The 16,443-nt window shown below is 46.1% G+C and overlaps 1 protein-coding gene across 1 annotated transcript in view; it reads left to right on the plus strand.

Moving 5' to 3' along the window:
• The first annotated feature begins 2,055 nt into the window (after positions 1-2,055).
• pah (phenylalanine hydroxylase) overlaps positions 2,056-16,443 on the plus strand; it is a 31,578-nt gene continuing 17,190 nt past the window's right edge. The window contains exons 1-3 of the mRNA XM_088924319.1: positions 2,056-2,158; positions 5,152-5,259; positions 15,822-16,005. Coding sequence (XP_088780445.1) covers positions 2,108-2,158; positions 5,152-5,259; positions 15,822-16,005 — 343 coding nt within the window. The 5' untranslated portion in view covers positions 2,056-2,107. The remainder of the gene's footprint in view (positions 2,159-5,151; positions 5,260-15,821; positions 16,006-16,443) is intronic.

Here is a 16,443-nt window from a genome sequence, read left to right on the forward strand (position 1 = left end):
GCGTCCTGTCCAGGGTGTGTGAATGTGTGTGTCTGTGTGTGCCCTGCAATGGACTGGCGTCCTGTCCAGGGTGTGTGAATGTGTGTGTCTGTGTGTGCCCTGCAATGGACTGGCGTCCTGTCCAGGGTGTGAGTGTGTGTGATCTGTGATGGATTGGAGTCCTGTCCAGGGTGTGAGTGTGTGTGTGTCTGTGTGTGCCCTGTGATGGACTGGAGTCCTGTCCAGGGTGTGTGAGTGTGTGTGTCTGTGTGTGCCCTGTGATGGGCTGGAGTCCTGTCCAGGTGTGTGAGTGTGTGTGTGTCTGTGTGTGCCCTGCGATGTACCCTGCCTTGTGCTTGATGCTTGCTAGGATAGGCTCTGGTTCTCCCTCAACCCTGTACTGAGGACAGCAGTTGGAAAACAGATGAATCAGTATGTCAATGCCTTGTCTGCTGGCTTTTCCACCCTAGGACCTCTCCACTGGTTTTCCCTGAATGCCCTGGGTCCATCCTGCAGTTGACTGCACTCCTGCATGTCTTTGTTCTGGCACATCAGACAGGCTTGGGCTGTCTAGAGCACAGAGCCAGCTAGCCAACAGCCCTGCGTCTTTGGATTGGTCTTCCAACACCTCAGTGCCCATTTTCAAGACTCAAAACCTGCTTTTAAAGAATATGCCTTTTCTGTAACTTTATTTTATTGCTTGTTATAATGTCCATTTTTGCTGCCTTTTAGGAATTCTATGCTGACATACTACTTTGTCTTATGTAGACATAAAATTCCTAAAAAGTATATTTTTTGCTGTTTTTTTATATTTCCATCCATCCATTTTCTAACCACTTTATTCTGTACTGGTTCCCAGTGGGGTCTGACCCTTTTTCAGCAAGCAACAGGCACAAGGCAGGGTTGACTGATAGAAACTGGGCACTAAAATTACTCAGTTTAACTCTGATGCTGTTGTTTGTTATTATTGTGCAATATAACGTACTCTACAACACACTTTAGGGATTACCAGAAGATATCAATTGTTTCAGGTAGATGTGATTTATTTGGTCTTGCCGGTCTGTGTAACTATAATGTTTGTATTTGTCCACCTGTTTTGGTCACACAGGTCTATGTGACAGTAGTTTGTTTTTATCTGGTAGATGTAATTGAGGCCAAAACTAACGTCAGATATACAAAACATGACTGAAGGTAACCTTGGTTCTCTGCAGAGGGAGGTCAGTGAGGCCCATGCTCTGTAGCACTGTGTCTTCTGGAAAGAGAAGCAATGCAGTTGTAGCAATAGTAATTCCTCACACTTATATAGCATATATAGCACTAGACGACAGGAGATAGACATATAGGGACAACAGAGAGATGAAGCCAGTTCAGAGGTTGGGATTATTAGGAGGCCATGACACCAGGGTAACACCTCTACTCTTTTCAAGAGTAGGATTTTTAATGACCACAGAAAGTCAGGACTTCAGCTTTACATCTCATTCAAAGGACAGTGCCTTTTTACAATATAGTGTCCCCATCACTATACTGGGGCATTAGGACCCACACAGACTGCAGGGTGAGCGCCCCCTACTGGTCCCACTATTACCTCTTCCAGCAGCAACCTTAGTTTTTCCCAGGAGTCTCCCATCCAGGTACTGGCTAGGCTCACACCTGCTGAGCTTCAGCTGGGGGTTACAGAGTGACATGGCTGCTGGCAAGGTGAAGTCACATTAACTCAGAAAGCCCTGCTGTATTCCCAGTTTGCTACTCTAAACGAGTATTTGTTCTTAATTGATCACGCCATAAACCAATTTAATACTAAAACTGGTCAAATAAAGTCATCCTTAATTTTAATTTCAGAGCGACGGTGTTAAAGTGCTGTAAAATGTAAACACGTTTAAAAATAAAGTTTTAAGCACAGAAACATACGTTAAGACACTTTAAAAACACGCCCCTCACCTGCGTCTCAGCAATAACTGAAAACATATTGCCGAGCGCCCTCGCGTGAGAGGCGCGGGCCCCAGGAAGGTTCACATGTGTCGGGGGTGTGGTGAGCGGCCGGAGTTTAAATACCGCCAGTCCGGATGAGGGCACAGATCCCGGAGGAGAAAACAGAACTCTGCAGCAAAACCAGACCAAAGACAAGAGAATGGACACAAAGGCAGAATTACACGGATTTAATGGGGACTCCAGCACAAAGGTGAGTAATAATAATAATAATAACGTGTAACAATTGTTAGGTGTGTATTTTTGGTTCTAATTTGATATATGAAAATATATGGTTATTTATTATTGGAAAACAATGGCCACGATACGTTGCATTCATGGGCTATGACGCCGCCTTTGCAAGCTGGTCAGGTGAATAATCTTTTCAAACCCGCAGTTATTTAAAAACAGAGTCCAGCCTGTGGAGAGGACAATCGAAAGCCACCGCAGTGTGTTTCGTGACAGACCTTACTGATTGTTCTTTGTGTGTCTCTAAGCCCGCCGGGTTAAAAAACCCTGATTGTGTGAAACTGTAGAAAGTTCTGTGGGCTGTCCAGCCCGTGAGCCATGGCTTTCTGCGTCCACTCAGAGACAAAACAGCGGAGAATAATTCGCAAATGAATTGACTCGCTGTGGGTCCTGCAAATGAAAAGAGAGTCGAAGTTTTTCTAATAGTCCAGTTACTGCTCCTACAGTCGCGGCTCCTATGAACAGCCGTACGACTGATTTCCCACCGTCTTTCCTTGCAGAGCGCGTTCATCCCATCTTTTCCTCTTTCTTGTCCTTTTACCTTGACGACTGTGTTCGGCTTTCACTACGTCGAGTGTTTCAATAGTATTCTTGGGTGCACTCTTGCAGATTTAAACAAAATATATTTCATGAACCTGAAATATAGGGTCTCTTGACAATTTCTTTATATTCGCCGTAGTGATTTCGTTATCACACGAGTGCATTTTATGTTCTCCATGTTCAACATTTTATCCCCATTATAGTACATGCGGATACAGTGCAAACGGAACTTTTCCTACCTGCAGGTACAGTAAGTGTGACTTTGCACACATGTGAAAGTCAATAGGCTGACTCCCAGGTCTGACAGGAACTCCTGTTCACTCTAGAACTGGTGTGGGGATGGTTGTGTGCGTTTAATTGCATGTCCGGCAAAGCAGGCATGATTGAAACACGTCCTCAGTCTGGCCTGAGCTCAGGGGGTTGAAGTCCAGGGCTAGACAGCCCATGGTAAACAGATGATGCCGCCCACCAGGACTGGCTAAAACACGTGCTGTGTAGCCATGCTGCCTTCAGGCGTTAATGACCGAAAAGCGTCGCACACTGTGCTGGGCCAGGACTTGGGACAGGCCGGTGCCGTGCTCAGAGTCCAGTGACGGCGCGCTTGTGCACCTGAGACGAGACAGGCTCAGACGGAGGCGTCAGGCCCTGCCCCTCTCTCTCCCATCGCTGGGCTCGCTTGGCGTCTCAGCGTCCAGGCTCCAGGGCTCTGCTCTGTCTGTGTGGAGCGTGCATGTTCTTCTCAGGTGTGCATGAGTAGAGGACAATAGATCCAGCATCCTCCCATCAACCCAAAGCAAACAGCTTAGGGTTCATAGGCTCCTCCAAAAATGGACCCTATTAGACGTTTTGAGGGGGTACATTTTCAATATACACAACAGTGATTATTTGGGTACAGAGAAGTAGAACTGGATGGCTCTTTCTGATGCTCTGAAACGGGGCGAGGGGTCCCCTGTATCCATTTTGTGCGCTGTGTATGTTAATGCGTTTCTTTGAGTGTCTGTGAGGAGGTTTCTTCTTGGGATTCTTTGTACAGAGTCTATAACATGTACCTAGGTTTTTTCTGAAAGCACCCCACTCTCTTTCCGTTCATATACTGTACAGTATAATTAATCCATTCTGTTGGCCCGGCATGCATCTCAAACCTGATTCTTATTACATGGGCTAGGACTGTGAAGAGAAAATTAAAAAAACAAAACAAAACTGGATCAACCCTTTAAGATGAAAGATTAAGCAGTGCTCACTGCCCAACATTGTCTGCACCATACAGCTCACTGTCTGTAAAATAATAGTGAATAATTGCTTACACTTCTATAGCGCTTTTCTGAACACTCCACTCAAAGCGCTTTACAGGTCATGGGGATCCCCTCCACCCCCACCAGTGTGCAGCCCCACCTGGATGATGCACCAGTACACTCCCCACACACCAGCTCTCAGTGGGGAGGAGAGCAGAGTGATGAAGCCAGTTCAGAGATGGGGATTATTAGGAGGCCATGATTGGTAAATTCCAGGGGGAAATTTGGCCAGGACGCCGGGGTAACACCCCTACTCTTTTTGAAAAACGCCCTGAGAAATGACCACAGAGAGCCAGGACCTCGGTTTTACATCTTATCTGAAGGACGGTGCCTGTTTACAGTATAGTGTCTCCGTCACTATACTAGGGCATTAGGACCCACACAGACCGCAGGGTGAGCGCCCCATACTGGCCCCACTAACACTTCTTCCAGCAGCTCTTCCCAGAAGGTCTCTCATCCATGTTCTGGCCAGGCTCACACCTGCTGGGCTTCAGGGGGCTGCCAGTTGAAATGGCGAATGGTTTTAAGAAACAGATGTTTGTGGAGCACAACAGGCGTGTTTCTCATTCACACCAACAAAATAATCCCGTGGACGTCTTCAGAATGAGCAGTGAAACACCAACCAGAGCGCACAAGCGGACAGTGCTTTTACAACCAGCACCAGGAGACGCGTCTTTACTCAAAGGGCTGTGGGAGTGTGGAGGACGGTACTCCGGCTTGTTGTTGAGTCTAGTGATGGTGCTTTCTTGGACACGTTGGGCGCATTCAGAGGGTGTGGCAGTGGCTGGGTGTTTGGCTCAGTGGGATCTGTGCCTGTCTGTGATGTGTGGCTTGTGAGCTTGAAGCAGTATTAGAGACAGAGGTTCGAATCCAGTGCCCAGCTGCATACTATGTTTTAGGAGTGAGCAGAACTGAATATAATTCTGTGATTATTGAGTATTAAAAGCACCCTGAATGCTACACTAAATCCTTCAATTTCACGTTTCCTATTTTTGAGTAGAAAAAGCAATAAGCACCTTTGTTCTGCATTGAAACATTTTTTGGTTAATAAAATTAACCGCCTTTCTTGGCAGGTCTTTTGTGCAGTCTTAACTGATTCCATCGTTTCTTTCTCATTATCTTTCAGGGGTCCATGTACCTGGAGGAGATGACCAACAAGTCCGAAGTTTTCTCCTGTATCTTCTCTCTGAAGGAAGAGGTGGGAGCTCTGGCCAAAGCTCTCCGATTGTTTGAGGTCAGTCTTTTCTGTGTCGATGCCCCCACCTGTCTGTGGAAATTTCCGAATGTTACTATTGGAATGAGGAAATCGGGATAACGAGCGTGACTGTCTTGCTGTGTCTAACAATTGCCCAGAGGCTCCCTTTCCCAGTTTAAGACAAAAACTCTTTTAACCTTTCGGTGCGTGGTGTATATTTGAGTTTAGAGATCCATTAGGCTGCATGTTTTCAACTCTTACCAGCGTAGCTGTATCTTATCAATATCTTCAGCAATGTAAGATAAGACCACTTTATTGGCCACATACAATTTCTTGCAAAAGGAATTTCTTTTCACAGACCCCAGCTTGCTCTCCATGAGACACACAGACGGGGAGAGAAGCTGGGGGTCAGAGTGCAGGGTCAGCCATTTATACGGCACCCCTGGAGCAGTTGGGGTTTAAGGGCCTTGCTCAGGGGCCCAACGGAGTAGGATTCCTCTGCCGGCCGCGGGATACAAACCGGCCACAGGCGCAGGTCCTGAGCCACAGAGCCCCAGTACCGCCCCGATGTGGGCCTGGTCAGGAAGAATAACCCATGTCTAATATATGTACTAATCTGCCTGCCTGCAGATCAGAAGTAGCAGACAGGCGCTGCTGCAGTCTGTGTGTGGCGCAGTGCTGCCGGTCAGTGTCTCTGGAAGGTTCTCTCTGGGTCGCCGCAGGAGGCAGGCAGCAGTGTTGGGGTGCTGTGTGCCAGGCAGCCAGCCAGCCTTTGACGTCCACGCGGGACGGTTTGTTTGCCCTCCCGGCCTGATCAAACAGCACTCCAAGGGCGATGGTCTGACCCTCACCTTGATCAGGCCTGCTCGTGTTTGTGAACAGTGGCCTTCTCTCATTGGGTAAACTGTCCTTTTGGGGAAGGTCCTGTTCACACACCGCCGCGTATCTGCAGGAGCGTCTTTACGGGACCTGCATGACCTGCAGCACGTGCTTTTATTTATATTACTGAGCCAGCAATATAGCAGCTTTTTTTCAACTAGGGGTGTCGCAAATTCACGAAAGCAATTATCCATGGCACAGGGTTACTTGGGTTTAGTCATTTGTGGAGGGGCAGAGAGCATGTCATGAAAGTCTCTTCCCATGTTTGTACCTGCGGTGCATGTTCTGTGTGCTCCTGCAGTTACTGTATGGGAGTGCAGGTGACGAAGAACACAAGAAAAGGCCGCAGGAAGAACTACCATCTGGCCCCGTTGGTAGTTAGTAGCTTCAGAAGCAAGAAGGAGGCTTCAACAACATGGCTGGGAAGTTTGTTCCACACTCTCACAACCCTTTGGTTTAAAGAAGTGCTGCCTGTTCTTGGTTTAAAATGCACTTCCATGTAGTTTCTCAACTGTGTTGGGTTTCACTGTTCATTTTGAGTCTGTCTACCAAGTTGACCTTGTCGGTGCCTTTGAGGTTTTGAGTGCTTGAATCGTGTCCCCTCGTGGTCTTTTATGCAAATCTCCTGTGTGAAAAATGCACCGCAACACAGTGCAGTCATGTGTCGATGCTGTGCAATGTGATTGTCACATATAGCTGCCAGGAAGCGCCTGACCCTCATGTGGACTGTAAAAGAGTTCGCAGGAACAGTATTGTCATTGTTGGAAATATGATGGATGCAGTGGCCAGTTTGCTATTGCATGCTATCGCTGTATGTTTATAAAACTGAAGTGGTAGAGGCAGAAAGCCCGTATTGAGGAAGTGACGTCACAAACTGGAATGTTCCCTATCTTTTGTGGACACTTTTAAGAAATGGCTGGATAAAATTATAGACTCGATCAACTGTTAAACAACCAGAAGTGGTCAGATGGGTCGAATGCCCACTTCACCTGCACCGTGTGCTAGGCTAATATATCCATTAGTGCAGCGCTCTCAATGGATGTTTTATATCTGCTGCCCATTTCTCCCTCTTTATCTTTCTCTTCAGCAAAGCTTTATGGGCAGATAATCCTTCCCTACACTTTCTCAGGAGTGCCCAGCACGGGGCCTCAAGAGCTTCTGTCCAGCAGGCTTCATAGGTCTCCTTAAATCTCCAGCTTTTTAAGAACAAGAAAATACTTCAATTGGTCTAATTAAACACATGAGTTGAATTCGGCAAACCTCCTGGCCCTCCAGGACTGGAATAGGTTAATAGGGCTGGGCAGTCCTGGTCCTGGAGGGCCAGTGTGTCTGCAGGTATTCATGCCAGCTCAGCTCCTATACATGCAAATCGGAGTGTTATTGGCAATGTGTCAGCTTCACTTAGCTTTTTCAAGTGCATTGACAAAACCTAGAAAACCCACAGACACATCAGTCTTCCAGGACCAGGACTGGACACCCCTGCTACAGACACACTGACCCCTCCAGGACCGGGACTGGACAGCCCTGCTACAGACACACTGACCCTCCAGGACCGGGACTGGACAGCCCTGCTACAGACACACTGACCCTCCAGGACCAGGACTGGACAGCCCTGATGCAGACACACTGACCCTCCAGGACCAGGACTGGACAGCCCTGATGCAGACACACTGGCCCTTCAGGACCGGGACTGGACGGCCCTGCTACAGACACACTGGCCCTCCAGGACCGGGACTGGACGGCCCTGCTACAGACACACTGGCCCTCCAGGACCGGGACTGGACGGCCCTGCTACAGACACACTGGCCCTCCAGGACCGGGACTGGACGGCCCTGCTACAGACACACTGACCCTCCAGGACCGGGACTGGACGGCCCTGCTACAGACACACTGACCCTCCAGGACCGGGACTGGACGGCCCTGCTACAGACACACTGACCCTCCAGGACCGGGACTGGACGGCCCTGCTACAGACACACTGGCCCTCCAGGACCGGGACTGGACGGCCCTGCTACAGACACACTGGCCCTCCAGGACCGGGACTGGACGGCCCTGCTACAGACACACTGACCCTCCAGGACCGGGACTGGACGGCCCTGATGCAGACACACTGACCCTCCAGGACCGGGACTGGACAGCCCTGATGCAGACACACTGACCCTCCAGGACCGGGACTGGACAGCCCTGCTACAGACACACTGGCCCTCCAGGACCGGGACTGGACAGCCCTGCTACAGACACACTGACCCTCCAGGACCGGGACTGGACAGCCCTGCTACAGACACACTGACCCCTCCAGGACCGGGACTGGACAGCCCTGCTACAGACACACTGGCCCTCCAGGACCGGGACTGGACAGCCCTGCTACAGACACACTGACCCTCCAGGACCGGGACTGGACAGCCCTGCTACAGACACACTGACCCCTCCAGGACCAGGACTGGACAGCCCTGCTACAGACACACTGACCCTCCAGGACCAGGACTGGACAGCCCTGATGCAGACACACTGGCCCTTCAGGACCGGGACTGGACGGCCCTGCTACAGACACACTGACCCCCCCAGGACCGGGACTGGACAGCCCTGCTACAGACACACTGACCCCTCCAGGACCAGGACTGGACAGCCCTGCTACAGACACACTAACTCCCCAGGACTGGGACTGGACAGCCCTGATGCAGACACACTGGCCCTTCAGGACCAGGACTGGACGGCCCTGCTACAGACACACTGACCCCCCCAGGACCGGGACTGGACGGCCCTGCTACAGACACACTAACTCCCCAGGACTGGGACTGGACACCCCTGGTTTACACACCTCTGGTTTATTAACTCTCAGCATTGTACCTGAAAGCTTGGACACATTTCAGAGCAGTGACCCTCGTTCCTGGTGCTCAAGACCAGGGCCTTTGGATTTTTAAGTCTCGTTGACTTTATTAACTCTCTTATTGGATAATGGATTCCTGGTCTTTAGTCATTGAGGAGTTTCTGAGTTCCCCATAAAACCTTTAGACGCCAGGAGTGAGAGTCCCTGGATGAATGGCCAAAAACAACATCTTGAACAGCTTTTCATTATTTGTAATGAGGACGCTTAGAGGATGGTTTTAAATTTCATGATCGATAAGATCGCAAATCATCCACCACTGAAAAGAAATTTAAAGTTTTTCTAGTTTTAAGAAACGAAAGCTCTGATAGTAACATTATATTCTTGAAAGTATAGAATTCCTAAGTGTAATAATAAACTGTTTTTTTCACTTAAGTTGGATAGATTGTACTAATTGTATTGCTTTGGATTGTAGCTAGAGTGGTTTATTGAAAAACTGAGAATCTCTCTGAGATCAATCTTTTATTTCGTCACATTTTTAGGATAAACAGCAGGTTTTAAATACCCAGACTTCCCAGTCGTTCCAGTAAGCAACAACATTTCTTTCCTTTCACACTGGTGTTTCAGCAATGTGACTGCCCATGGTTTTAAAGGCACTGAATGAGTGCAGGTCACTGTCTCTGCAAACCTTTGAATTTGCTCTACACAGATCAAGTGCAAGTAGTAGGTAACTTCTTTGAAGTTACAGCTTTGGCCTTTGACCTTGCAGCTCAAAGAAGAGAAGCTCTTGTGGACCTATAGAATCTCATTCCTGGAGCTCCACCTCTCTGTGACCTTTAATCAATCACACTCCCTCCTTTCTCACAAGCAACCAGCTGTGGAGCTGAAGGATCCTCCTACCCAGGAAGGGGCAACCTGATTTTTTTTTTTACCAGAATTTCACACATCGTTCATGACCATAAAACACACGCAGAAAACCCCAGACTGTGCCTTTTCAGAGCTCAGAATTCATCAGTTCACCCGTGGACCTGACAGTGCATTTCACCCTGACAATTCTAAACCCAAATTAATTTCTGTTTCTTTTCTGCATAACCACCTGTTGTCCTAATAGAATGTAAAAAAAAAAGTTATTATTACTTTTCACTGGAATAATCATAGATGATGCAAATGCAGCACAACTAATGCCAAACCACTGCTGAGGTTTCCTCCTGTGTTCTGTCTCAGGATTAAACTTAGAGGCAGTGTCTCTATCCTGGCTCTAATGCTGTACCTCTGCAGGAGCTCTAGTGACACTCCTGGGAGGAAATGGGTTTCATTGCTGAACCTAAAGCCTTTACAGCCCACTTGCTCTTCAGTTTCTCAGAAGGTATAGTGATCCTATATGGGTGAGGGCACACATAGTGTTCATTCATTTTTTGTACATCCCGTGACTCTTACAGTAGCTCCTGATGTGAGAATGCACTTTACCTCAAAAGAATGCCGAAAGCCTGTCTGTTTACCTTGGTGTGCCATCTTCACTCTTCTGGCCCATCATCTGTTTATATCTTAATAAGTACTTGCGTCCTCCATGACAATGCTTTTGAAAAGGCCAGGTTCATCCACGAATCTGGGTGTAAGATCGGTTGTATTTAGAAAAAGAGGCTTTTGAAAAGACAACATGGGGGATTGAACTGCAGAAGAATATTAGTGTCAAACCAGCTTAGGATCTGACTTTTCTCAGTAGAAATTTCTGCCTGGAGCGATTATCATTAAGAGTATCCCTAGAGGACCCCTCGACAGACTCTTGTGAAGTCTTTCCACATGTTGTTAATTACCATGCCGTACTTTATTAGCACGGCAAACTGTGTTTCAAGCAGAAAGAAATGTCAATGAAGTAAAATTTACCAAGCCCCTGGCACACCTCAGTTTGTTAAAACAGCACATGAAAGTTCCAGCAAAAACAACAGCAGACACTCATTCAGAATATGCAGCATATATAAAGGGTTACAAACATAAATTAAGTAAAATTGCAGATAGGAAAAAAGAGGTTCCTTGATCTACTCCTTAAATTTTCAGATTTCTTTTTTTTACAAAGAACAAACAATGCTAAGGAAAATGAATCAGTTTTCAGAAGGTGTGAAATTTTGCACATGCTGCTTGAAACATAATTCTCTTGTTTTGAAAAATCTCCTGAACATAAGAAGAATTACAAGCAAGAGGAACTATTCTGCCCATCTGTTCCACTGGGGAGTTAGTACTTAATTGATCCCAGGATCTCATTCAGCTGCTTTTTGAAAGAATCCCGGGTTTTGGCTTCAACAACATGACTGGTTAATTTGTTACATGCCCCACAACCCTTGGGGTAATTTAATTTTTAATTGTAAAAAGTAGTTTCTACTTGTGTTCTTGGGTTCATGCTTCACTGTTCATTTGAAAGAATGTCTCTAATTTGACTTCATCATTGACTTCCAGAGTTTTGAACACTTGTATCAGGTCCCTTCATAGTCTTCTCTGTTCAAGACTAAAAGGGTTCAGCTCCTTCAGCCTGTCCGTGTAGGACATTTCCTTCAGCTCCAGACTGTATCTGGTTGCTCTCCTCAGGACTGATTCCAGAGCGGCAATACCTTCCCTATAAGGTGGTGACCAAAACTGTACACAATATTCGAATAAGTAGTGCATTATACAGTTTTAAAATTATATTCCTTCACTTAAATACTACATTTTTAACAACGTATCCTTTTTTTAACTTTACAATTGCTTCCCCACTGGGTGATTAAAGGAGGCTAAACGAAGAAGGAAAACACTAAGTGTCACATCCTCATTTTGAAAGCAAGATAACAGTGTAAAGATCTAAGGTACAAGAACAGGAACATAAATATCAACAAACAATCCACATTCCATTTTCTTCTGCGGTGTCCATCACATTCATGTCTAATAATGTCTAATGAATACCGTTCACAGATGACCCTTCAGATGAGCTTCGTGGCGACGTAAACAGGAAAGACTTGAATCTGCTAGTTGACTCTCAAGCCAGATGAGTTGAAGTGGCTGGATGAAGCACAAAACGGAACTTAGGAGTGAATTACAATAGAAATTGTAATTGTAATACAACAGAAATTCAAGAAGAAGGTTAGATCATAATCTCACACATTTCCTCTCGCCTATGTATATAAGTACGCAGGACTTCCCTTCATGTACCTCTTCCCCCCCACCCGCCTCCCCATCTACACCCCTGCAGCTGCTCCCCAGCTCATTCCTCACATTATCCTCGCTGCTGGGCTGCCACTCCCTCAGCTACTATAGGTGAGTCTGGCTACAAACGTTCTACATGCTTCTTCCCTCTATCTCACTCATTAGGATGTAACAGTGTTGCTGGCAGTATGAGTGGAAGGCAACGGTGAAGCTCATGTTGAATAAGAATGTCATTCCTTCCGTGGGGAACAGGGCTGGATCTGTTCTGTTTTAGGGTTGTTTTGTATCCGCTGGTCTTGGGTGTCCAGCTTAGGACTGAGGAAGAGACTGATTCCAGAGTTTATCAGGACATTTTAGCCATAAACCGGTGCCTTTTAAGAAATGTATGCCTGATGCAGTAAACCCAATGAGTAAAACGTTAAAAGAAGATAAAACACAGACCACGTTACATGGAGAAGCAGGAGAAGATGTGCTTAGCAGACTGAGCTGCAGTCAATTCTTCCTGGCTTAAAGTTTTCCTTTCAAGTTCACAGTGAAAAACAGCCTGATGGGTTTTTACACTTTTCATCTGTAGGACACATGTGTTCGAACCTCTGCCTCTTGCAGGATGATTGATAGAAAGGTTACAGCAGTGAGGGAAATGGGTTGCCTATCAGTTTTTCCAAATGAGGGGAGGACAGACAGAAGAAAATGGGCGATTCTACTAAATGAAAGTTGCACATGTATAATAATATTAACATAAAAGCTAGAGGAAACGCTATCATGAAAACTGCCACTAAATGCTATCTGACGTTCGTATTCTGCTGGAAAGGTTTCCCAGATTTCTTTATAGGACAGGTTTCAGCTAAAGAAAAGGCTCTAGGATGCCGTAAGCTTTAACAATATTTGTATTAAATGTTTGAAATGCCCTGGAGATCCCAATGTAGTCTGGGTTATTCAGACTAAAGTCCCCTGTTTTGTAAATCACACCGAGCTCATGTGGTATCAATAACCAGGGGTTTAGAAGTGAACTGGCAGACAGAGGAAACACGTTCCAGATGGGTTCTAGACAACATAAAAACAAAACTCCTCAGTTACGTGTTTTAAACATTAGCCAATGGCGGTGCAGGATTCGTCCACTCCCTCCATCTACAGCTGCCCCGCTGTTCCCAAACAGCAAACAACAGATCTTTCCACTGGATTCTTAAAGTCAAGGAAACCCCATGCAGGATGATCAAAGCCTTCATCTAGTGCAGTATACTGTAGAGTAATGCATGATGTTAAAACAATTGTCACTTGCTTTTATTGCTTATAAAACCACCTGCTGTTGACCACTTTACCTTTCAAGATTTTATGTATGCAACCTCTCTTCCTTTGGCAAGCTGCCCCTGTGTTCAATACCACATGCATGTCGGAGGATCATATTCCTTTACCGATTCCCTCAAATGGAGGATTTGCAAAGATAAGATAAGAGCAATATTAATGCTTCATGCTGGTTCTGTTGCATCAGTAATCAGTAATTGCATCACAAAATAAGGCAAGTCTTCTTGAGGTGTTCATCCTGTGATGTCATTAATCCTTTCATATGTGTATGTGTTAATGACATGGTTCTGTACAGAGGTGTAAAGGTATTTAACTGTTACTTTAGTAAAAATACAATTCCTTTGAAAAATATATAACTGAGTAAAAATAAAGGTTTCCTTCTGAAAACCTACCAGAGTAAAAGTACAAAAGTATCAACTTTTAACAGTATTCTTGTATTAAAGAGTAAAAAGTAGCCTTTTTGAAATTCTAGAGGAAATCTGCTCTCTGTCAACAGCAATTTATAGCTTAAGAACAGTTGATTTTTTCACATCGCTGTAGAGTGAAAGAGTCATTGCTGGTTATTCTGAACATGCTCAGAAACTACAGTACAGTCATTTACCACAGATTATTAAAATGTTCCTGTAAAAATGTCCTGATGCAGCAATTTTCTACAGGAAATTCTGTCAATTTCATGTAATGCTTTAATCAGATGTAGAAACCCTATAGCAATTTCTGTGAACGAAATCATGACCATAGGCATGTCTCAGGAGTACCACAGCGTATTTTCATAAGGGTTAGTAAGTAGCTTGCTATTAAACGATCAGCCTCTAAGTTTAACTGTAAATAGCTTACACATTCAAATACTTTGAATATAGGTTTCCCAGAACTGTAGTTTATGTGGTAAGTAATTAAGTCTGCGATGTACTTTGGATTCTCTGCTTTTATTTTATACCTAAAGGAAACATAAACTAAAGCATGGTTCATTTAATTATAGATAAATCAAGCTGTTTTTATTACACTTGAGGTAAAATTGTATTCCCACATATATTAAAAATACCACTGAAATCCTACATGTACGGTATATATATATTAAAAAAATGCCTTTGAAATCCTATTTTTACAAGATACGGGAGAAGCCTCAGGCGAGTTAAAACGTGTGTTCGGAGGCTGAGAATCTCGGGTTTTCTGATGCTATGCTGCCCTCTGGTGGCTGTATGGAAAAACAACACTTTATGCTTTGTAGTCTTTACACGATGCGCCGTGCGCGGATGGGAAAGTTGAAAGGTTTCTGAAGTGTATAAGTATATCGTAGATACGGGGTGTCACGGATCCTTCGCCAGTAACAAAGGTGTTTTGTATCCCCCAGAATCATCAGTACACCCACAGACCAGAGCAAGAGAGTTAAGCTGTGGACTTCTAGTTTTTATGTCACTAACAGCTGCGATCAGTTATCTCCGTCTACACACATACTGTAACAAACGTAAAATAAGAAGCATGCATGAGGGAATCGCACTCGGCAAACGCAAATGAACATCCCAGTGCACTGTAAAAAAACCCGGTCCCCAAAACTGAAGTCCCTGTAGAGAACAAGTCCACAGCTCTCGGCAGTGAGCTTCCAGGGCTCCCCAAAACACAAGCCCGAGCCTTGTTCTGAGCTCTGACAAGTTTATTCCACCCTTTTCCTTCATGCAGCTGGGCAGCTAATCTGCTAAACCACTTCAAAAAAGCCTTTCAGTTTTCCTGCACAATTGTTGCACAAAAACAAAAAAAACTGCTCTTATCCAAAAAGTGAATTCTCTCTCCGAGATGGTTAAAAAAACATAAGCTCATTTCGGATATGACAAATGCCGCCACCCCAACCCCTTCTTGCCACTGTTTGTCGGTGTCGGTAGCTGTGTACTGTGCCTGTGCTGCTCACCGTCCTTGTCCAAACCTTGAGGCTCACTCTTCCCCCATAAACCACGGCCACCTCACACGTAACTCCTACCCCCTGCTTCGCTCTGTGCCACGTTCAATCTGTTCTTTTTTATTTGTTATTTGTATTTTCAGAATTTAAAGAGTACATATTTAAATTTACTCATCTAAATATGTTGTGTTATTTACTGTACATAAATTCTGTCCTTCACCAATCATGGCCTCCTAATAATCCCCATCTCTGAACTGGCTCCATCACTCTGCTCCCCACTGAGAGCTGGTGTGTGGGGAGTGTACTGGTGCATCATCCAGGTGGGGCTGCACACTGGTGGTGGTGGAGGGGATCCCCATTACCTGTAAAGAGCTTTGAGTGGAGTGTCCAGAAAAGGGCTATAGAAGTGTGAGGAATTATGTTAATTGTACCAGAGCTCAGTGCGCAAGAGCCCGAGACAGACGAGAGGCCGGCCCCCTGCAGCCCCTGTCTCGTGCGGTGTGTGCTCAGGACCTCAACCCTCGCCTGTCCTTGCAGGAGAAGGGCATCAACCTGACGCACATCGAGTCCCGGCCCTCGCGCCTGAACAAGAACCAGTACGAGTTCTTCGTCAGCGTGGACATGGCCAGCTCCGAGACCCTGGACCACATCGTCAACGGGCTGCGGGCGCAGATCAGCGGCCACGTGCACGAGCTCTCCCGTAACAAGGCCAAGGACACAGGTGGGACTTCTTGAGCAGGGTCAGGTGCTCTCTCGTTCTCAACGATGCTGTTACCTGTTGAATGCTTCTGGAGGGGCGGAGCATCCAGCTTTACAGCTGGAGTGCCTATGTATTTACGTAAATTCTTCCATCAGTAAGTTGCTAACTCCTGACAGGAACTGGCACTGCCTACACTGGAAACACAGGAAGAGATCACGCCCTGGGCAGCAGGCCTGTCCACCACAGGACACACACTCAAGCACAGGGGGACACCCTACAGACACTAATTAGCTCAGCCAGCCACTATCAGGAAGGTGGGAGGAGACTGGAGCACCTAGTGCAAACCCCTGTGAACAAGGGAGAGCACGCAGACTTCACACAGAAGGTGCTCTTATCCAGATTCACACCTGGGATTCAAGATCTATGAGGCAACAGAGCTAATTGCCAAAAGCTGGCAAA

This window comes from Atractosteus spatula, chromosome 8 (assembly GCF_055471065.1).
Source record: "Atractosteus spatula isolate fAtrSpa1 chromosome 8, fAtrSpa1.hap1, whole genome shotgun sequence".
Lineage (NCBI taxonomy): Eukaryota > Metazoa > Chordata > Actinopteri > Semionotiformes > Lepisosteidae > Atractosteus > Atractosteus spatula.